This window comes from Bombina bombina, chromosome 1, assembly GCF_027579735.1.
Source record: "Bombina bombina isolate aBomBom1 chromosome 1, aBomBom1.pri, whole genome shotgun sequence".
Lineage (NCBI taxonomy): Eukaryota > Metazoa > Chordata > Amphibia > Anura > Bombinatoridae > Bombina > Bombina bombina.
Genome location: NC_069499.1, coordinates 158,875,225 through 158,900,298, shown reverse-complemented (window position 1 = coordinate 158,900,298; position 25,074 = coordinate 158,875,225). Strand labels below are relative to the sequence as shown.

The 25,074-nt window shown below is 39.1% G+C and overlaps 1 protein-coding gene across 1 annotated transcript in view; it reads right to left on the bottom strand.

Annotated features, from left to right (window-relative positions):
• The window catches only part of GPHN (gephyrin), a 1,061,400-nt gene that overhangs the window by 321,327 nt on the left and 714,999 nt on the right, over window positions 1-25,074 (bottom strand). The window contains 1 exon segment of the mRNA XM_053697683.1: window positions 21,482-21,538. Within this exon segment, the coding sequence (XP_053553658.1) occupies window positions 21,482-21,538 (57 nt within the window).

Here is a 25,074-nt window from a genome sequence, read left to right as displayed (position 1 = left end):
TGGAATGACCGAGACTGAAGGTTCTGACAGGCTGTAACCAATTTAAATGTCTCTTGCTTGTTAGAGACTGTCAGGGTGCCAGGAATCAGGCTGAGACGAGAAGTGCACAAATAATCACACCTTTATTAATAGCAAAAAATAATAAAAAGTCCACAAGTCAAATAACAAGCCAGGAGTCAAAACCAGAGCTGGTAGTCAGACGAGCCGGGTCAGGAGCCAAAGCGAATAGTCAGACGAGTCGGAATCAGGACAAAGGAAAACAGCAGAGTCAGGAACAAGCCAGGGATCAGGAACCAGGAAGGACGTCAGGCAGCCAGGTAAAACAAAGGAGCTCTCACAAACAGGTCTGAGACAACGCAAAGGCAAAGCATAGTGAACAGAGGCCCTTTAAATAATAAGATATGACATCACAATTCTGAGACTGCATCCTGTCTCACATGGATGATGCACAACAGTCTGGCCATAAAAGGAAGTGCAGGCAATGAGCAGCGTCCCCCACAATGCACCAAGTCAGGAAGAGAGGTGAGTAAAATGGCTGCCAGCAGCACATGGCAAAAACAACAGGGAAAAAACCCTGACAGCACCCTCCCCTCAACGACCCCTCCCCCGCGGGAGGACAAAAGGCTTATTGGGGAATCGGGCATGGAAGGCACGGAGGTGGGCAGAAGCATGAACATCAGAGGAGGGTACCCAAGAACGCTCCTCTGGACCGTAGCCCCTCCAGTGAACCAAATACTGTACACGGCCCCTGGACATACGAGAATCAATAATGCTGCTGACCTCATACTCCTCATGGTTGTCAACAAGGATAAGACGGGGAAGAGGCAACACAGTGGTAAACCGATTACAAACCAATGGTTTCAAGAGGGAGACATGAAAAACATTGGAGATGCGCATAGCAGGAGGAAGGTCAAAAGCGTAGGCCACAGAATTAACCCGTCGGAGTATTCGAAAAGGACCAACATAACGAGGAGCCAATTTATTGGAAGGCACACAAAAGGTTCAAGTTGTGGGAGGACAGCCAAACTCTCTCACCAACCTGGTAGGAAGCAAGCTCCTGAGCGGTAGGCAGCTTCATCAAGGGAATGCAATGTGACATTTTAGAAAAACGGTCAACCACCATAAGGATAACAGTATTGCCATTGGAAACAGGGAGTTCGACAATGAAGTCCATGGAAAGATGTGTCCAAGGACGCTCACCATTAGCAATAGGTTGAAGAAGACCCACAGGAAGACGTTGAGGAGCCTTAGTCTGTGCACAAACTGAGCAGGAGGCAACATACGCAGCAACATCAGAACGAAGACCTGGCCACCAGAATTGTCGAGTGATAGACCAAATCATTTGGTTCTTGCCTGGGTGACCTGCGGCTTTAGGATAGTGGTAAGTATGCAAAAGTTTAGTTTGAAGATTCTCAGGAACAAAACACTTACCACTAGGTTTCTCAGGAGGTGAATTGGTTTGTGCAGCCAGGATCTCCTCCCCCAAGGGAGAAGTCAAATTAGTACGTATGGTAGCCAAAATATGGCCAGGAGGTATAACAGGAGTAGGTACATACTCCTCCTTGGACAGAGGCGAAAATTGTCGAGAGGGGGCATCAGCCCTAACATTCTACTACCAGGCAGGTAGGAGACCACATAATTAAAGCGAGACAAAAATAGCGCCCATCTGGCCTGTCGGGGTGACAAACGTTTTGCTTCAGATAGATAAGTTAGATTCTTGTGGTCAGTAAGAATGAGCACTGGCACGCTAGTACCCTCGAGAAGATGCCCCCATTCTTTAAGTGCCAAAATTATAGCCAGTAATTCCCTGTTGCCAATTTCATAATTGCACTCCGTTGGAGACAATTTCCTAGAGAAGAAACCACATGGATGCAAAGAACCATCAGGTGTAGAACGTTGAGACAAGAGGGCACCTACTCCAGTCTCAGACGCATCGACCTCAAGAACGAAAGGCAAGGCAGGGTTAGGATGAGCCAGAACTGGAGCGTCAGCAAAGGCAGTCTTAAGACTATCAAAGGCCTTAATGGCAGTAGGTGACCAATGGAGTGGATCATTCTCTTTATGGGTGTCTGTGATAGGTTTGACCAAGGAAGAAAAGTTTTTAATAAACTTTCTATAGTAATTGGCGAACCCAAAAAACATTGAATAGACCAAAGACCAACTGGGCGAGGCCACTGCAGAACTGCAGATAACTTGTCAGGATCCATGGAGAACCTGGTCTTAACCAGGTTCTCCATGGTCTTAACTCGCCACCCTTTTTCTTCACAAAGAAGAAGCCAGCCCCTGCAGGAGGGCAGGATTTGCGGATGATCCCCCTCGACAGAGCAACATACTCCTCCATAGCACAATTCTCTGCAACAGACAGAGGGTTCACCCGGCCCCGAGGAGGAATGGCTCCGGGTTGCAGGTCTATGGCACAATCGTAAGACCGGTGAGGAGGCAACGTACCGGCACACACCTTGTCAAACACATCTAGGAAATCTCGGTACTCCTCTGGCAATTGAGATACCGAAGAAGTACACAAGACTTTAACTGGTTTCCGAAGACAAGTGGAAATACATTGCAGGGACAACGACAAAATTTCGGACCTGCGCCAGTTGAGACTGGGATTGTGCTTTTGGAGCCAGGGATAACCCAGAACAACCGGAAAATGCGGAGAGTTTATCACCTGGATCTGGAGGGTTTCAAAATGGAGAGCCCCAACAGCCATGGACAACGGAGCAGTTTCATGAGTAATGAGTGCGGGCTGAAGGGGCCTGCCATCAATGGCCTCAATAGCAAGCAGAACGGACCGAGGCAAAACAGGAATGGAGTGCTTTGATACAAAAGCACCGTCAATGAAATAGCCCGCAGCACCGGAGTCAACAAGAGCCTGAGTGACTATGGAGGAGTCCACCCAGGAAAGGACATCCGTGACCAAAGGTTTCTCCTTAAGTGGTTCCGGGGACGAGGATAAACCACCCCTGGTCTGCCCCCAACAGGACCTTGGTGTGAGCGTTTCCAGGCCGTGTAGGAAAAGACTTCAAAAGGTGGCCCTGTAACCCACAATAGAGGTAGAGCCCCTCCCTCCTCCTGAAGGCCCTCTCCGCCGCGGAGAGACGCGTGAATCCCAGCTGCATCGGCTCAGCAGTACCTGGTGACTCGGGACCAGGAGGCAAGGGAGGAGAGGGAGGCATGGGTGGGAACGAACACGTAGGAGACAATGGAACAGGAGGCTTCCGCAAGCGCTCCTTGAAAGAGGGCCTCTCTCTGAGTCGGAATGTCAATTAGGATCAAAGACACCAATGCCTCGAGATCCTCTGGTAAATCTCTGGCAGCAACTTTGTCTTTGATCGCATCAGAGAGCCCATGAAAGAAGGCGGCAACAAGAGCTTCATTGTTCCAACCTACCTCTACGGCAAGAGTACGGAACTCAATAGCATACAGAGCAACAGCTCTTGTACCTTGCTGAATGGACATGAGTCATTTAGCAGCAGAGGAGGAGCGAGATGGAACATCAAATACCCTTCGAAAGGAGGCCACAAATTCAGGGTAATTTGAAATCACAGGTTTATTAGTCTCCCACAAGGGATTAGCCCAGGCAAGAGCTGTGTCGGAGAGTAACGAGATGAGAAATCCCACCTTAGCTCTGTCAGAGGGAAACGCTTGAGGTAACATCTCCAATAAATGCCCACCTGGTTCAAAAACCCTCTGCACTGAATAGGATCACCTCCATATCGCTGAGGTAGAGGTGCAGAACCGGACATGCTCCTGGTAGGCATAGGTGCAGCAGCGGAAACAGGAGCAGCCATAACTTGCGGGACACTTTGGTCCAAATGTGCAGTGCGAGTCAGCATGGTTTGCAGGACTATTGCAAATTGATCCAAGCGGTGATCCTGTTCATCCATCCTGGAAATGATGGCAGGTAAAGGTGGATTATTAGCACCATCAGAATTCATGGCCTTTGCGTAATGTCAGGGTGCCAGGAATCAGACTGAGACGAGAAGTGCACAAATAATCACACCTTTATTAATAGCAAAAAATAATAAAAAGTCCACAAGTCAAATAACAATCCAGGAGTCAAAACCAGAGCGAATAGTCAGACGAGCCGGAATCAGGAGAAAGGAAAACAGCAGAGTCAGGAACAAGCCAGGGATCACGAACCAGGAAGGACGTCAGGCAGCCAGGTAAAATACAGGAGCTCTCACAAACAGGTCTGAGACAACGCAAAGGCAAAGCATACTGAACAGAGGCCCTTTAAATAATAAGTGATGACATCACATTTCTGAGACTGCATCCTGTCTCACATGGATGATGCACAACAGTCTGTCCATAAAAGGAAGTGCAGGCAATGAGCAGCATCCCCCACAATGCACCAAGTCAGGAAGAGAGGTGAGTAAAATGGCTGCCAGCAGCACATGGCAAACACAACAGGGAAAAAACCCTGACAGAGACAGAGTCATGGACACTGAATCTATCTGGAAGCCAAAAAAGGTGACCCTTGTCTGAGGAATCAAGAAACTCTTTGGTAACCCTGTTCTTGAAAAAGAACTGGCATTATTACCCCTGAAACTCCAGGTCTGAATCACACTTCAGAAAAGCCTGAGCATTTACAGGATTTGCTGGGATGCGTGAGAGAAAAAAATCTTCTCACAGGAGATCTTACTCAGAATCCTATTTGATACCCCTGAGAGACAATACTCTGAAACCATTGATTTTGGACAGAATTTATCCAAACATCCTTGAAAAAAATCTTAATCTGCCCCTTACCAGCTGAGCTTCATGCAGACTTAGGGGCTGGCTTTGGTTTCTTAAATGGCTTGGAGTTATTCCAATTTGATGAAAATTTCCAATTGGAAACGGATTCCTTGAGGGAAGGATTAGGTTTTTGTTCCTTATTTGACAAAAAGAACGAACACGGTTAGAAGCTTTAGATTTACCCTTAGGTCTCTTATTACCTTGGAAAGAAGAGATAGCAATCTAGACTTAGAAGTCATATTAGCATTCCAAGATTTAAGCCACAAAGCTCTTCTAGCTAAAAATAGCTAAAGACATACAGTACAGGGAGTGCAGAATTATTAGGCAAGTTGTATTTTTGAGGATTAATTTTATTATTGAACAACAACCATGTTCTCAATGAACCCAAAAAACTCAATATCAAAGCTGAATATTTTTGGAAGTAGTTTTTAGTTTGTTTTTAGTTATAGCTATTTTAGGGGGATATCTGTGTGTGCAGGTGACTATTACTGTGCATAATTATTAGGCAACTTAACAAAAAACAAATATATACCCATTTCAATTATTTATTTTTACCAGTGAAACCAATATAACATCTCAACATTCACAAATATACATTTCTGACATTCAAAAACAAAACAAAAACAAATCAGTGACCAATATAGCCACCTTTCTTTGCAAGGACACTCAAAAGCCTGCCATCCATGGATTCTGTCAGTGTTTTGATCTGTTCACCATCAATATTGCGTGCAGCAGCAACCACAGCCTCCCAGACACTGTTCAGAGAGGTGTACTGTTTTCCCTCCTTGTAAATCTCACATTTGATGATGGACCACAGGTTCTCAATGGGGTTCAGATCAGGTGAACAAGGAGGCCATGTCATTAGATTTTCTTCTTTTATACCCTTTCTTGCCAGCCACGCTGTGGAGTACTTGGACGCGTGTGATGGAGCATTGTCCTGCATGAAAATCATGTTTTTCTTGAAGGATGCAGACTTCTTCCTGTACCACTGCTTGAAGAAGGTGTCTTCCAGAAACTGGCAGTAGGACTGGGAGTTGAGCTTGACTCCATCCTCAACCCGAAAAGGCCCCACAAGCTCATCTTTGATGATACCAGCCCAAACCAGTACTCCACCTCCACCTTGCTGGCGTCTGAGTCGGACTGGAGCTCTCTGCCCTTTACCAATCCAGCCACGGGCCCATCAAGACTCACTCATTTCATCAGTCCATAAAACCTTAGAAAAATCAGTCTTAAGATATTTCTTGGCCCAGTCTTGACGTTTCAGCTTGTGTGTCTTGTTCAGTGGTGGTCATCTTTCAGCCTTTCTTACCTTGGCCATGTCTCTGAGTATTGCACACCTTGTGCTTTTGGGCACTCCAGTGATGTTGCAGCTCTGAAATATGGCCAAACTGGTTGCAAGTAGCATCTTGGCAGCTGCACGCTTGACTTTTCTCAGTTCATGGGCAGTTATTTTGTGCCTTGGTTTTTCCACACGCTTCTTGCGACCCTGTTGACTATTTTGAATGAAACGCTTGATTGTTCGATGATCACGCTTCAGAAGCTTTGCAATTTTAAGAGTGCTGCATCCCTCTGCAAGATATCTCACTATTTTTGACTTTTCTGAGCCTGTCAAGTCCTTCTTTTGACCCATTTTGCCAAAGGAAAGGAAGTTGCCTAATAATTATGCACACCTGATATAGGGTGTTGATGTCATTAGACCACACCCCTTCTCATTACAGAGATGCACATCACCTAATATGCTTAATTGGTAGTAGGCTTTCAAGCCTATACAGCTTGGAGTAAGACAACATGCATAAAGAGGATGATGTGGTCAAAATACTCATTTGCCTAATAATTCTGCTCACAGTGTAGGTCTAACATCAATCTTGATGATATCAAAAAATGGCAACAGAAATGATTAGCATGTTGCAGTAAGCGAACAATGCTAGATAAATCAGAATCCAATTCTTGTTGCACTAAATTCTCCAACAAAAATGCAGCTGCAACATCCGCCAAAGAAATTGCAGGCCTGAGAAGATGACCTGAATATAAATAAGCTTTCCTTAGATAAGATTCAAGTTTCCTATCTAAAAGGAACTTAAGTACTATCTTCCATAGGAATAGAGGTACGTACAGCAAGAGTAGAAATAGCCCCATCAACTTTAGGGATCTTTTCCCAAAACTCTATAAAAATTGCTGGTAAAGGATACAATTTTTTAAACCTTGAAGAAGGAATAAAAGAAGTCCCCGGCTTATTCCATTGCTTAGAAATCATATCAGAAATAGCATCAGGAATAGGAAAAAAACTTCTGGAGTAACCACAGGATGTTTTTAAAAAACAGAATTTACTAGTTCAAATATTAAGAGGACTAGTTTCCTTAATATCCAAAGTAATTAACACTTCTTTAAACAAAGAATGAAAATACTTCATTTTAAATAAATAAGTAGATTTGTTAGTGTCAATATCTGAAGAAGGATCTTCTGAAACAGATAGATCCTCATCAGAGGAGGATAATTCATTATGTTGTCGGTCATTTGAAATTTCATCAACCTTATGAGAAGTTTTAAAAGACCTTTTATATTAATTAGTAGGCGGAATAGCAGACAAAGCCTTCTGAATTGAATCAGTAACAAATTCTTAAAATTCATAGGTATAACTTGTACATTAAAAGTTGAAGAAACAGCAACAGGCAATATACTATTACTGATGGACACATTATCTGCATGTAAAAGTTTATCATGACAACTATTTACAAATGGCAATCAGAAATAAAATGCACTTAGCTTTGGTAGAACCGATATCAGGCAGCAAAGTTCCAAAAGATACTTCTGAGCTAGGATCAGATTGTGACATCTTGCAAAATAAAACACCACATATAAAGCAAACTTATCAATTTCCTTATATGACAGTTTCAGGAATGGGAAAAAATGCAAATAGCATAGCCCTCTGACATAGAAAAAGGCAAGAGGCAAATAGCAATGGGGTAATAAAATAAAGAAAAAATTTGGCGCCAAGTATGACGCACAACACAACTGAAATTTTTTTGGTGCTAACAACGTCCGGAATGACACACTCGCGCCACTAACGACGCAACCTTGTGAAAGGAACTCAGCGTCAATTACGACGCTGGAAATTACGAACTTGCGTCAACGGACGTACTTTCAAGCCAAAAGATTCTTGGCCAAGAATGACGCAATAAAGTCTAGCATTTGGCGCACCCTCTGGCCTAATTCTGCCCGCAATTTGTAAAGAAAGACTAAACCCCAGGTAAGAAAAAATATTTCTTAATATGTTTATTTTCCCCAAATATGAAACTGACAGTCGGCAAAAAAAAGGAAATACATGAACCTGACTCATGGCAAATATAAGTACAATACATATATTTAGAACTTTATATTAATGCATAAAGTGCCAAACCATAGCCGAGGTGTCTTAAGTAATAAAAACATACTTACCGAAAGACACCCATCCACATATAGCAGATCAGTAGAGGTAATGGTATATGAGAGTATATCGTCTATCTGAAAAGGGAGGCAGGAGATGAATCTCTACGACCAATAACAGAGAACCTATGAAATAAATCTCCCGTGAGGAAAACCATTGCATTCAATAGGTGATAGTCCCTTCACATCCCTCTGACATTCGCTGTAATCTGAGAGGAATCGGGCTTCAAAATGCTGAGAAGCGCATGTCAACGTAGAAATCTTAGCACAAACTTACTTCACCACCTCCATAGGAGGCAAAGTTTGTAAAGCTGAATTGTGGGTGTGGTGAGGGGTGTATTTATAGGCATTTTGAGGTTTGGGAAACTTTGCCCCTCCTAGTAGGAATGTATATTTCATACGACACAAGCTCATGGACTCTTGCCAATTACATGAAAGAAATTGTATTTTAGCTCTAAGGCAGCACTAATGCATCCATTAGCTCCGCCTGAGGATCCCTGAAACACGACCCATCTGTGGGTAACTTGGTATTGAGACAGGACATCCTGAGATTCTCATCCAGCGTCTTCTTCCAGTTACAAATATCCGAAAACCCCTCGGATGGAGACCTTATCTCCAGATAAAGGGAATGTCTGTAGAGAACATCCGTCCCAGATGATCACACCCAGGGAGTGGATCGCTGACTACCAAACCCGAGACACTACCCTAATCGCTAGGGAGTCTCTCGTTCCCCTCAGCTAGCGATCTAAACCACCGAGAGTAAAACTGACTAGAATCTATCAACTGGGACTAACCCAGGAGACTAAACCCTCAGAGCAAAAAGATAGCCTGAAGCTCCATAAAATGAACCGGAAGGGAAACCTCCTGAGTCCACAGGCCCTATGCCCTCTTGGCACGCCCTCACCATCCTGACGGATTTGCAAACAAAGTCAAAACCACCCCGGATGATATAAGAAAGGTGTCCCTCAGGACAAGGAGATCTGGACAAAGATTCTCTCAACCAGTAGTCCAGGTAAGTCTGTTAAGACATATTCGAAACAGCACCACTCCACTGCCTCAGCCAACACCGAGCCTCGGCTGAGATGAGACTTGGCAAATGGAATGAAGTCCAAGACGGACCCTAAGACAAATCATCACCACCCAACACAGAGCCAGCGATAGCCTAAAAGAGGTCTGGAGGGCACGACCTGATGAAGCTAACTCATAACTTCACCAATACGATAGAAATGTCTTCATGTCTATGAAGACTAAATAAGCATCCAGGAATCCAACCTGGTGCCTACACCAGAGAACTCTGGTCTAGATATTCTTACATCCCTGAAGATTGAGAAAGACAGAAGATTGAACCAGAATCGTCTAAACAAGGCAAGGTACCACTAGATCTGGATTTTGGCCACTGCAAAAAGAAACCCTAGATTCCTAAAAGGCTTTAGAAGCAGTAGCGAGACCAAAAATGGAAGGAGCAATTTACTAGAAGAACTTGTCAAGAAACGACAACCCTAGGAACCGGAAGTGTTCCTTGAGGAGGAATGAAAAGGTATCATAACCTTCCTCAACAGTGGACCCACACTGCTCTTCCTGTACCAAGGGTAGAGCGGACCTTATCGTCTCCCTCTGGTATGAGGAGACATTGTAAGCTTGCTTAAGTACTTCCCTCTACGGGACAACGAAAAAAAAACGGCTTTGAATAATATCTCATTCTGTGATAGGCACCAGGACAATGACTCCAAAGGAGAACAAAAACTCACACACACCTAAAATGGCTTCCCTCTCTCTGTCTGGAAGACAGGATCAAGAGAAGGAAAACTGCCCTGGAAGGCTCAGATTTGAAGCCTAGCTATGACCAATGAATCCTGTACATCCCTGAATCAAGCGTCTGAAAAGAACAAAGGTCAGTCCACAACGCGATCCAAGATAGGACCTGGAACTGGCCCCTCCTGCTAACCTAGGTTAGGCGGGCCTCTGCTCTGCTTGGACCTTTTCCATGACTGAGTCGGCTTCCAAAAACACTTGGATTATTCAGGTGTAGGGGAGATCTCGGACACTGGGCTTTAACCACATTAAAAGAATAAGAGAAAGAAATTTGTCTCTCAGATTCGCTCTCTCATTAAACGGTAAAACTGCAGAATAGCAGAACCAAATTAAAACTTTCTCTCATGCAGAAGGAAAGATTAGATTCAGAAATCATATCTGTCAGAGCGATTTAAAGCCTGAACAGAAAAAAAACTGAAACCCTAGCTTTGGGGCTAGTAATCTGCGAAAATCCCAGATAAAACAATTATAAGCTCCAAGGCCTTAATTCTTTCTCGAAAATATTGAGGGAACCATCATCTCGAATCGAGACAGAGATGCTTCATTAGGAAGTCTCCAGACACGACGACAACCTAAGTCGTAAATAAATATCCCACGAGACAAAACATCTTCCTAAAAAGAGATTCCTCTCAGAATAAACTATCCTTAAAAGGAACATTAAAATGATAGGCAAGCACACAAAAAGTGTTAGCCAAGTAGGGATGAGCAACGACACAACCCCCCTGTACAGCCCAGGACTGTGATCTTAAAAGGAAATAGACGAAAAGGAAGAGGATCTCCATCCTTCCCACTAAAATGGCTTCTCCTGTGACGAAAGGCAAAGAATGACTGGGGGATGAGGGAAGTGGGGGAGGTATTTAAGCCTTTAGCTGGGGTGTCTTTGCCTCCTCCTGGTGGCCAGGTTCAGTATTTCTCACAAGTAAGGAATGCAGCTGTGGACTCTCTCTGTATTAAGAAGGAAAGGAGATAAGTATATGTATTAAAAAAACTTTCATGTTGGCAAGAGTCCATAAGCTAGTGACATATGGGATAGAAATACCCAAGATGTGGGAGACCACAGAAGAGTCACTAGAATGGGAGAGATAAAATAAAAACAGCTATTTCCACTGAAAAAAATTAAATCCACAAAAAAATAAGTCTGTCTTATAAATTTCACATCCAATTTCAAGAAAATAACTTAAATAATAAGAGAAAGAAAAACAGAGGTGCCACAATGGCCTAATACCACCAAAGCATATGTAGACAAAAAAAGATAAATGTATATACTCACAAACAAAAAGCACCCAACTGTGCTAATGGGGCAGACTGGAACTTCGCAGTGGTCCAGCTCACTGATATCAACCAGCAGAGATCCAATCCAATTTCTTAGAAGGAGCCTGTTGTCTGATGCCTAGATAAGCAAAAAAGGCAAACCAATGGCCCAGTAACATTTACACAAGAGCAATAAGTAACCTTAAAATTGCACTTACAAGATGATATGCACCTCGAGGTGCAATAACAGCTTACTGGGACATCACAGTCGTCCAGTTGACTGTTAACACCAAAACGAGCAGCAGCCACCACATAAATTGTTCCAATGTTCTCAGCAATTTGTAAATGGTGACATACACCACAAAAGCAAGTGTTTAAAAAAATAATACTTTATTTAAAAAGCGACACTTTTAAATTGATTTAATAACAGGCTTGATACGAACCAAAGCCTGAACAAAACAGTGAATATCAGGAAGTTTAGCAATCTTTCTATGAAATAAAACAGAAAGAGCAGAGATTTGTCCCTTCAAGGTACTTGCAGACAAACCTTTATCCAAACCATCCTGAAGAAACTGTAAAATTCTAGGAATCCTAAAAGAATGCCAAGAGAATTTATGAGAAAAACATCATGAAATATAGGTTTTCCAAATCCAATAATAAATCTTCCTTGAAACAGTGATTAAAACTGTGCTACAGGCTCGTAAGTCTGAGTCAGAGAAACCTCTCTGACTAAGTACTAAGCGTTCAATTTCCATACCTTCAAATTTAGCGATTTGAGATCCTGATGGAAAAACAACTCTTGAGACAGAAGGTTCGGCCTTAAAGGAAGTGGCCAAAGTTGGCAACTGGACATCCGGACAAGATCTGCATACCAAAACCTGTGAGGTCATGCTGGTGCTATCAGAAACACATGTGACTGTTCCAATATGATCTTGGAGATTACTCTTGGAAGAATAACTAGAGGCGGAAAAATGTAAGCAGGTTGGTAAAACCAAGGAACTGCTAATGCATCCACCATCTCTGCATGAGGATCCCTGGACCTGGAAAGGTACCTGGGAAGCTTCTTGTTTAGATGGGAAGCAATCAGATTTATTTTGGGAAGACTCCACATCTGTACAATCTGACAAAATACATCTGGATGGAGAGACCACTCCCCTGTATGTAAAGACTGACGACTGAGATAATCCGCTTCCCAATTGTCTACACCTGGGATATGCATTGCAGAAATTAGACAGGAGTTGGATTCCGCTCAAGAAAGTACCCAAGATACTTCTTTCATCTCTAAAGGACTGCAAGTCCCCCCTTAATGACTGACATATGCCACAGTTGTGATATTGTCTGTCTGAAAACGAATAAATAATTCTCTCTTTAATAGTGGCCAAGCCTGAAGAGCCCTGAAAATAGCACGGAGCTCTAAAATATTGATTGGTAACCTCGCCTCTTGAGGATTTCAAACTCCTTGTGCTGCCAGAGACCCCAAGACAGCTCCCCAACCTGTGAGACTTGCATCTGTTGAAATCACAGTCCAGGCAGGACGAACAAGAGAGGGCCCCTTGAATAATCCGATGATGGACTAACCACCAGGACAGAGAGAGTTGAATGTTGGGATTTAAGTATATCAACTGTGATATCAAAGTATAATCCCTGCAACATTGATTCAACATGCAAAGGTGAAGAGGTCTCATATGAAAACGAGCAAAGGGGATCGCGTCTGATGCTGCAGTCATGAGACCTAAAACTTCCATGCACATAGCCACTGAAGGGAATGATCGAGACTGAAGGTTTCGACAGGCAGAAACCAATGTCATTCGTCTCTTGTCTATTAAAGACAGAGTCATGGACACTGAATCTATCTGGAAACCTAAAAAGGTGACCCTTTTCTGAGGAATCAAGAACTCTTTAGTAAATTGATCTTCCAACCATGTCTTTGAAGAAACAACACAAGTTGATTCGTGTGAGATTCTGCTAAATGAAAAGACTAAGCCAGTACCAAGATATCGTCCAAATAAGGAAACACCACAATACCCTGCTCTCTGATTACAGATAGAAGGGCACCGAGAACCTTCGAAAAGATTCTTGGAGCTGTTCCTAGGCCAAATGGAAGAGCAACAAACTGGTAATGCTTGTCTAGAAAAGAGAATCTCTGAAACTGATAGTGGTCTGGATGAATTGGAATATGAAGATATGCATCCTGTAAGTCTATTGAGGACATGTAATGACTTTGCTGAACAAAAGGCAGAATAGTCCTTATAGTTGGGACTCTTACAAAATGATTCAAAAACTTCAGATCCAGAACTGGTCTGAAAGAATTTTCCTTCTTCGGAACAATTAATAGATTTGAATAAAAACCCAGACCCTGTTCCAGAATTGGAACTCGTACAATCACTCCTGAAAGCTCCAGATCTGAAACACACTTCAGAAAAGCCTGAGCTTTCACAGGATTTGTTGGAACGTGAGAAAGAAAAAATCTTCTCACAGGTGGTCTTATTCTGAAACCTATTCGATACCCCTGGGAGACAATATTCTGAATCCAATGATTCTGAATGGAACCTGCCCAAACGTCTTGAAATAATTTCAATCTGCCCCCCACCAGCAGAAATGGATCGAGGGCCGCACCTTCATGCAGTCTTGGGGGCTGGCTTCGGTTTCTTGTAAGGCTTGGATTTATTCCAACTCGAGGTTGGCTTCCAATTGGAGCCAGAGTCTTTAGGGGAATGGGTGGTTTTCTGTTCTTTATTCTGACGAAAGGAACAAAACTGATTAGAAGCTTTAGATTTGCCTTTAGACTTTTTATCTTGAGGCAATAAACTTCCTTCCCCCCAGTAATAGTGGAAATAATAGAATCCAACTGTAAACCAAACAAATTATTATCCTGGAATGATAGAGATAGTAACCTAGATTAAGATACCATGTCAGCATTCCATGATTTGAGCCATAAAGCTCTTCTAGCTAAAATAGCAAAAGACATAGATTTAACATTAATCTTCTTGATGATATCAAAAATAGCATCACAGATAAAATAATTAGCATGTTGAAGCAAATGAACAATGCTATGCAAATCAGAGTCTTTTTCCCTTTGTGCTAAGCTATCCAACCAAAAAGTTGATGCAGCTGCAACATCAGCCATTGAAATGGTAGGTCTGAGCATATAGCCAGAAAGCGAATAAGCTTTCCTTAGGAATAGTAGTATGTTTAGCAAGTAGAAATAGCCCCATCAACCTTAGGGACTTTTTCCTAAAACTCTAATTTAGCCACTGGCAAAGGATACAACTTTTTTAAACCTTGAAGAAGGAACAAAAGAAGTACCAGGCTTAGACCATTCCTTAGCAATCACATCAGAAATAGCATCAGAAATAGCATCAGGAACAGGAAAAACCTCAGGAGTAGTCACAGGAGGTTTATAGACGGAATTTAAACGTTTACTGGATTTATTATCAAGAGGACCAGACTCCTCATTATCCAAAGGTATTAACACTTCTTTTAACAAAGAACGAATAAATTCAGTCTTAGAAAGATAAGATGATTTATCAGTGTCAATGTCTGAAGTGGGATCTTCTGAGTCAGAGAGATCCTCATCAGAAGAGGATATATCAGGATGTTGCCGGACATTACAAATTTCATCAGTATTACGAGAAGTTTTAAAAGACCTTTTACGTTTATTTGAAGGAGGTATAGCAGCCAAAGCCTTCTGCATCGCTTCAGCAATATAATTTTTCATATCATGTACTTTAGATGTTGAAGGAACAACAGATACTGTACTAGCACTAATAGAAACCTTTTCCGCATGCAAAAGCTTATCATGACAACTGTTAAATACTACAGCTGGAGATATAATCTCAACTAGCTTACAACAGATACACTTAGCTTTGGTAGAACTGAGTTCAAGCAGCATGGTTCCTACAGCAGCTTCTGAGACAGGATCAAATTGAGACATCATGTAAAATGTAAAAAAAGAAAAAATAACATTAAACAGAAATATCTTATTTCCCCATATAGCATTTTCAGGAATGGGAAAAATGCAAATGCTAAAATTGCAAAAAAAGCAAATAGCATAGCCCTCTGAGCATAAAGAAGGCAAAGAGCATATAGGAAGTGAGGTAACATAAAACTAATCTTTTTGGTGCCAAATATGATGCACAACGCAAAAGGAAGCTGAGAATTTTTTTGCGCCCTCGTAAGCCTAATATGCCCGCAAGTTTCCAGAAAAAAAAAGTCAAATTTAAAAAAAGACTATATCCCAGGTAAGACAAACTTCATAAAACATGATTCCCATAACGAAACTGCTGGACTGCAAAGGGAAATACCCATAAACCTGACTCATGGCAAATATAAGTAAAATACATATATTTAAAACTTTATATTAATACATAAAGCGCCAAACCATAGCTGAGAGTGTCCTAAATAATGATACATACTTACCGAAAGACACCCATCCACATATAGCAGATGGCCAAACCAGTACTGAAAGCTATCAGCAGAGGTAATGGTATATAAGAGTATATTGTCAATATAAAAAGGGAGGTAGGAGATGAATCCCTACGACCAATAACAGAGAACCCTTGAAAAGATTTCCAGTGAGGAAAACCATAAAATCAAATAGGCGATACTCTCTTCACATCCCTCTGACAAACACTGTACTCTGAGAGTAATTGGGCTTCAGAATGCTTAGAAGCGCTTATCACAGAAGAAATCATAAAAATCAAGTACAAACTTACTTCACCACCTCCATAGGAGGCAAAGTTGGTAAAACTGAATTGTGGGTGTGGTGAGGGGTGTATTTATAGGCATTTTGAGGTTTGGGAAACTTCGCCCCTCCTGGTAGGATTGTATATCCCATATCTCACTAGCTCATGGACTCTTGCCAATTACATGAAAGAAATGTTTGTTCTATTCTTGCTGCCGCTGTTTACAAGGTCACTATAATTCCTCTACGTACTTTTCCTTCATATTTTCCAAATTAGAAAAATAATTATTTTAATGCATTTTAAACAATGCGGTCTTTGAAAACACTACAGACATAGCAGATGCAGGAATAAAGGTATTCAGCATAAAATGCCAGCAGACAAAACTTGTGATTCCAAGCAACCCTTAATAACAATTAAAAAAAAAAAAGTGCAATCTTTCCAATCCTTTCTTAATACTAGCCTTTATTTGAACTAATTTCTAGAGACAAACAAATGTTTATTATAGTATTTTATAGGATTTCTTCAAAAATATATTGTAAACTGAATCTTTATAGATTTTCATTGTGGACATGTTGAATTTGCAGGTCCCCACAATGTATGGTAAGTAGATTCATGGAGTATACAACATACTATAAGTGCTTTTGGTTATAAACAAATATTCTTAATAACCTATCATTTTTTCATATCTTGGCCATGACATCTTAATGTCCTTTGTTTATCACTGGGGCATAGGATCCTTTAATAAACCACAGTATCAGTCTTAAAAGGAAGTTAATGAAGACTACAACTATTATTCTATAATCTGGTTACATAAAGAATATTAAATACATGTATGTAGGACATTGAAGGCATCTGTACAATGTGAGAAGTTGAGCACTCCTGGCAGATACATGCATATTTATGTGTGCACAGATAATGTACCTATTTATAGACCCAGACTTATAGGGACTAATTACAAGCTACGAATGCAATGATGGAAGGAATGCTTAGGGTGCAAATTATTGCAGCTGAAATAGCAGATAATTTTTCAGCACTAAAACAATTTAGTAGTTTAGTTATTTTTTCTGTATATAATTATGCTTCTTGTACTTTGCTCAAAATATAACATTATAGCAAGGATTTATGCAAGTCGGTTTGTCCTGAGACAAAAAGGGATTTTGAGGAATGTGTGACAAATATTCACCATGCTAGGGACCAGATTACAAGTGGAGTGCAAAATATCGCTTTAGCTAAAGCGATATTTGCACTCCACTTTGTAATATCAGTGCATGCTAATGTGCACTGGAATTACAAGTTTACAGCAATGCAAACTAATCAGAACCTCGTCAAGCGAAGGAGGTAAGTAGCGCAGCGATGAGCAGAAGTTAATAAATATATATGTATATGCTGATATACATATAGATTTATGTTTTATAATGTGTATATACGCATATTAACACATAAATATATATGGATATAAGCATATACATATATATTTACTGGGAACACAGAGTTCCTATAGACCAAAATGTAAAGGCACTTTTCTGTGCTGGTTTTTTTTTTCTAACACCCCCACACCAGCCAACTTTAAAGCCCCAAAACTGCCTAGTGCTATTTTAAGGGCATTTTGGGCACTTTTAGAAAATTAATCAGAGATCTGATATCTGGTTAATTTTCGTAGTGTTAATTGCTACTGCAAACTTGTGGTAACAATAACCAGTCTCTTGTAATGGCTGGTTAATTATCGCACTCCTGCAAACGGGCAAATCTGACAAGCAAACAAGTTGTTAATCCTAACCATACAACATGAATAGTCTTGCTGTTCTAAAGCTTTTGCAAGTAACACTATAAAACAAAACATATGAAGTGTCTTGACGTAACATTTTAACAGCATACCTTATATATATCATTTACACATAAACACAACTATATGGTTGGGTTTATGTGTAAAAGGTAATATAAAAATGAACAATAAATTACCAAAGAATTTCTGTATGTTACATCAATAATCATAACTTTTCATGCTTGGCATACTCTAAAGCTTCATCTATTATTTTATCTATTAAAATGTGTGTGCAATACACAACCATCCAATATAAAACGTAGTGCATGAGAGGGAAAAATATACAGCCAATGTACCCTGTGCGACGGTTGTCGTTTAACTTTCAAGGGGTTAAAAAGACAGCGCCAGGAGTGAGGCATGATTTAACAGCATGTCTCTCCACTTTCTGCGAGACCCTTCCAATTACAGGGCCAAAAACCTGTTAAAGGGACGCACCTGTGCTGATTTCCGGCATAATAAATTAATCCTCAAGTCCTAAGACTCTGCGCTCAGACTGGCCAAACAAGTATATTTCTCCTCCCTTGTGTCAGTTCACGCATCAAACCCCAGAAAGCTGTTCTCAACCTTTAACTCCCTTCTACGTCCGCCTGCACCCCCGCCCACTACCAAACTCACTGCTCAGATTATTGCTGATCACTTCAAAAATAAAATTGACACCATTAGAAAAGATATCTGCGCCTCACACCCCTCAAACCCAGCAATCCTACCCACCCCTTCTATTAACAAAACTCTATGCTACTTTCCTCTTGTAACAGAGGAAGAAGTCTCTCTACTCCTATCCGTGGCTCATCTCACAACCTGCCCACTTGACCCTATTCCTTCACGACTTCTTCCCTCTCTCTCTGCTTTACTAACCCCTACCCTAACTCATCTCTTTAACCAATCTCTCACTGCTGGCACATTTCCTGATACATTCAAGCATGCGTCAATCATACCAATCCTAAAAAAGCCCTTGCTTGACCCCTCCACGCCTTCTATCGACCATTCTCCTTACTTCCCTTTGATTGAAACTTATTATTATTAACGACTGGTCTATAATCGGCTCAACTCGATTTCTCACAACTCCATTCTTGATCCACTAAATCTGGTTTCCGCCCTAAACACTCAACAGAAACTGCTCTTGCTAAAGTAACAAATGACCTGTTATCAGCTAAAGCAAAAGGCCACTACTCCTTACTAATTCTTCTTGACCTATCCGCTGCTTTTGACACAGTTCACCATGCTCTCCTCTTAAAAATACTACAGTCATTTGGCATTCGAGACACAGCCCTCTCATGGTTTGCCTCATATCTCTCAAACCGCTTGTTTTCAGTTTCCTTTAACAACATATCTTGAGATCCTATGCCTCTGTCAGTTGGAGTACTGCAAGGCTCTGCCTTGGGCCCCTTGCTTTTCTCTCTCTATACATCTTCACCTTGGAAAACTGATGGCCTCCTTTGGATTCCAGTACCACTTATATGCTGATGATACCCAAATCTATCTTTCCTCTCCTGATATTTCTCACTCTTTACTCAACGAGCTTTCCAACTGCCTCTCTGCAATTTACTCTTGGATGTCTTCACACTACCTCCAACTCAATCTGTCCAAAACTTAGCTGCTTCTTATTCCCCCCTCTTCGAGACATCCAACACCTGACATTTCTCTGACGGTTGGAGACTTTATTCTCAACACCTCACCCCAGGTCCGCTGTCTTGAGGTCACACTAGACTCAAAACTCACAATGAACCTACATATACAAGTACTTACCAAATCCTGCCGTTCACACCTACGCAACATTTCCAGAATTCATCCTTTCCTTACTCAAAAAACTACAAACATACTTATTCATTCCCTAATTTTGTCACGCATTGATTATTGCAATCTAGTCCTAAATGGCCTTCGAAAACACAGCATCTCCACCCTCCAATCTAATATGAATGCTTCTGCTATTCTCATCCATCTAAGTTGCCGATCTACATCAGCTGCTCCGCTCTGCCAGTCTCTATACTGGCTCCCCATACACTCCAGATATACATTTAAAGTATTAACCCTAACTTACAAAGCACTCAACAGTCTAACTCCCAACTATATTTCCTCTCTCATCGTGAAATATTCCCCATCCCATCCTCTTCGATCAACCTCTGACCTACGTCTCTCCACTCCTGTTATCTCTACGTCCCACTCCCGCCACCAAGACTTTGCACGTGCTGCTCCAGTTCTCTGGAACTCTCTACCCTGCTCCATAAGACTGTCTCCAACCTTGTATAGCTTCAGACGCTCCTTGAAAACTCACCTATTCAGAGAAGCTTACCATCTCTCCTCCATCACTCATCCGAACCAAACTAATACATGAACTGTGTGACTCACTGCTGCAACTACAACCGATGTGGCAAGCTACCCCAACCTTATGTCTCTGCACCCTAAACCTGTAGACTGTGAGCTCTCCAGAGCAGGGCCCTCTTCCTCCTGCACTAGATTTGTTTAGTTTTGTATTTTATCACAAATCCTTGTCATTGCACACCCCTATCGTACCCAGCGCTACGGAATTTGTGAGGCGCTATACAAATAAATGATAATAATAATAAAGCGACATTAAAGAAAAAAAAATATTTCATTATTCAGATAGAAAATACATTTTTTTTTTAAAGTTTCCAATTTACTTCTATTATCAAATTTTCTTTGTTCCCATTTTATTCTTTGTTGAAGGGATACCTAGGTAGGTAGCGTGCACATGCCTTAAGCACTACATGACAGGAAATAGTGCTGCCATCTAGTGCTACAACATTGTTGCAAAACTGCTGCCATATAGTGTTGTAGACATGTGCACACTTATGAGCTTACATCCTAGCTTTTCAACAAAGGATAACAAAAAAATGAAGAAAAGTTGATAATAGAAGTAAATTGTAAAGTTGTTTAAAATAGTATGTCCTATCTGAATCATGAAAGAAAAAAAAATTGGGTTTTATGTCACTTTAAGGACATGCAAGATACAGGGTATATCCATGTTTATAAGGGGTTAATACATTAAAAAAGAGGAAGTTAAGATCAAGATTGTGGGGACAAATTCAGCAAATAATTTAGAATAGAACTTTTTTGCCAGGGTAGATTCATGGAATAGCCTTCCTGCTGACATCCTATAGACTAATACAGTAAAGAAACTCAAAAATAGCAGGGATAAGCATGCACATTCTGAGGATTATTAATGCCTATAGCGTATAGAAACAAAAATCCTCACATTAGGCAGGCTTTCTGGCTCTGATCTTTAGTAAGCAGTGGAAAATGTATATACATTTATCAAAAGCTAAAACTCAGGATAATGGAAATGTGCTAATGAGTTTAGGATAACTTCTATAACTATTAATTTTTGTGTGAACTTTCTATTTAATTATTAGTATTTAACATTTTTGTTTATTTCTTCACTTTTCATTTAACCTAAATTATATTTAACAAATTATGTTACTACTACATGGTTACAGGGCAAAATGAATCTGTTTAAGCATTCAACCTTTAGAGCTATATTAAAGAAACAAAACATCCTAAAGATATCTAAGGAAAATTTTAATTAAAAAAAAAATTATATATATATACAAATCATTTGCATCTTGGACCAAAATCAAAAGACAAAATATATATTGTGTGATATTAAATTTTAGAGGTGAAGTCAACAAAATGAACATGTGATTTGACGCAAAATCTGAAAATAATGATAATAAAAAAAAATGTGAAAAACGTGGCTATGGAAAAACAGCAACACAATTTTTAAAATATTTACTTTGAACGATCCAACTCTATTAGTTACGACTTTGTTTTCATCCGGCCGTCTAATTTGCTACAGGACGGGAGATGGATTAAAAAAAAAATATAAAGAAAAAGTGAACTTAAAAAAATAATTCAGGTATCATTTGCAAGACATGCAAATTCTTATTTGTCCAAACTGTAGGAACGACTGGACTGCACAACAAGAATAGAGAAGACTCATGAGATGAGCATTAACGCTTTAAAGACTACTTGAAACAGGGATAGCCGTCTTCAAAATGAAAATGACACTAAGATGCAAATAGGGGGTATTTAGGTATGTAGAGGTAGATAATAGATGCTTTTTATCAACTATGCTATTTGAATATGCTATTTTATGATTAAATTTCACATTGTGTAACATTCACTATTTAAATCTTTTTTTAACAAGATCTATTGACTGTTGGTCATGTAAACATCACAGATGTGTTTTTATTGATACATAACTAAATATAATATAAAAAATACAAATTGTAAATCCTCTGGTGACAGATAAAACATTGTTGTATTCTAAATGTAAAGTTTATAGGCATATTAAAATTGAATGGAACCACAGAGAAACGTTTAAGAACCAAATTATATTTAAAACATAATTTTCGTACTATCCTATTTTACATTAATATGAAGTGGACTGAAACTATAAAGAGTAAAAGTGAGGATCAACTGAATAAAACAGGACCAAATTATACATTTTAAATACAGGTTATATGAAATTACTGAAAACACACTTGGCACAGGCTTGAAGGAGATCAAAAATATTATTAATATTTTAATGCCATAAAAAAAAAATATTTTTGGAGAGATAAACAGCTTTAGTTGTTTCTTTTTGGTTGCACGAAGGCAACAAAACATGTCTCAGTGTTTTTCTTCCCTTATTAAGTAGAATAGATAATTGATTTGGTAATATGCTCTGCTCAAATAATTTAAATATTATTGGGCAAGCTTTTTATGTTGGACAATATCCCCTAAAACACAAAATGAAAACTAATAGTTATTTTTTGTTCTTCCAAAAATATTAATATAAATTTTTTTAGACGTATGTATTATATATTAAACATTGCATTAAACCAGGCTCATATCTTAACATATCTACCAATGATTACTGAACACTTCTCACAATTCTCTCTCTCTCTATTAATAAATATATATATATATATATATATATATACGCACACACACACACACACACAAAAACAAAAACTAATTATTTAATCAAATGCTTCCAAATTTCTCAACTTTCCAAAAAATCTTTACCCTTTTCATATAATAATATTCTTCATATAGAAGACTTTATTTTCTCCAGCCAGTCATTACATTTTGGAGCTAAAAACAGTTAATTCATGCTGAAATTGATCACTAATAGGATCTCTGTTGACTTCTGAAGTGTTTTGTTGAGTACTTTGAGATCATCAGTTTAGATCACATCCTGATTTTTAAAAGTAATAAATCACACTTAGATTACACATTTTTAAAAGCTAGTAAATTATTTTCTTTGAAACTAACAAGAAAAGAACTTAAAACTATTTTGAAAAATTTAATATATTAATATATATTAATTGAATATATTTTGTCAAAAACATCACTGTATATAAGTTGTATTGATCATTGGCTCATTAGCCTTAAGACAGAGAAAAATATTTTTTTTTCAAAATGTTTCACAGACATTTTAATAAAATTTAGAATGCACTTTGGTTATAATGAATCATATTGAAGAACTTGGTGGGGTGAAAAAAGATTAGTGTGTATTTTTCAGCATATTACTACCTATATATGGATAGTTATACACTTAATTACTCATTATAGTTATCATATAGATTAGGCTTATGATATATGAGGTTTAAATAGTGAATGTTACTTATTAAGTCGTGAATCTTACTGAATAATTTATTTTTTGATTTTCCAAAAGAGGAGTGCAGCCTGATTATTCCTACACTTTGAGTTATTGTTATTAATCAACAAAAATAACTATTAGTGTATTTACATTAAACATATATAAAATTCATAATTCATATAATAGAAATGCATGCATACAGTAAACGAGAGAAAACATTTTAATGCTGTAAAATTTGTGGCAATACATATTTACAAGAACATATGCATTCCTAATAATTTAAGTTTGCCTTTAGGTAATAAAACAGCCTGCACACTGGAGAGTTTGGAGTTTTCAGTAAATGCAGGATAAGGTAATGATTTATTTATTGCATTTAAATAATGATATAAAAATAAAAGCTATAATCAGACAATAAAATAAAATTGTTTTACTTATTTTAATGATTTACTATTAAATCATATTATTCCTATTAGACATGTACAGATTTTTTTAAGTCAGTATGTGGTTAATTCCATTACTTATATGATTTTTTTTTTTGTAAAGTTTGTAAAGTAAAAGCAAGATTGCATAGTATCCTAAAGGAATACTGTAGCTTGTTATCCAGCTATATCTAATTATACAAATAAAGTTATATTTAATTGTTTTGCTACATCCTTCAAAATAATGGTTCTCTGACTCCCAAAGAGTCAACAAATTTAAAAACACTTTTTATTAAATATGACCAATAGCATGCAATAGTAACCATATTAAAGGGGCAGTCTAGTCAAAATTAAACTTTTAAGATAGGACATACAATTTTAAACAACTTTCCAATGTACTTTTATCATCAAATGTGCTTTGTTCTCTTGGTATTCTTTGTTAAAAACTAAATCTAGGTAGGCTCATATGCAAATTTCTAAGCTCTTGAAGGCCGCCTCTTATCTCAGTGCATTTTGACAGGCTTTTTCATGTGTGCCATATAGAGACCATTGTGCTCACTCCCGTGGAGTTATTTACGTGTTAGCACTGTTTGGCTAAAAAATCTGTCAAAAGAACTGAAATACGGGGGAAGTCTGCAGAGGCTTAGATACAAGGTAATCACAGAGGTAAAAAGTATATGAATATAACTGTGTTGGTTATACAAAACTTGGGAATGGGTAATATAGGGATTATCTATCTTTTAAACAAAAACAATTCTAGAGTAGACTGTCCCTTTAAACATCACTGTGGGTTTAAATTGAACATGCAAGTAATGATAGACATTTAGATTGAGTAAGCACATTAACAGTCAATGTATGATATCTTACTGCTGGAAATGCAAACTGTAAATAGCACATCAGAACTATCCATTCATTCTTTATATTTTTAACTTGGAACGCACTGCCAGACAGAAAATTTTAATGCCAAACCATTTCCTAGAAATAAAAAGGGGTATACAAAAATGTAGATTCAATTATGTCATGTAGACTCTGATTATGTTAAAGAAACATAGTTGCGGTAAACCATCATAACATAGCAAACAGACTGAACTTTTTGTACCTTGTCTGCACCTTGACTTTGCAGGTTGTACTTGAGAGATCAATATCATTCTGAAGGATGGCCGAATCCAGTGGTAATCTGATGTCTGAAGTTTATTTTATGTCAGCCTTGATTATCAACCATAATTTACTTGTTGCAATTCTTATATACAAAGCTTAACTATTTCTGCTATGCATATGTAGAATATTTTTTTTAATCACATAACGTACATATCAAAATCA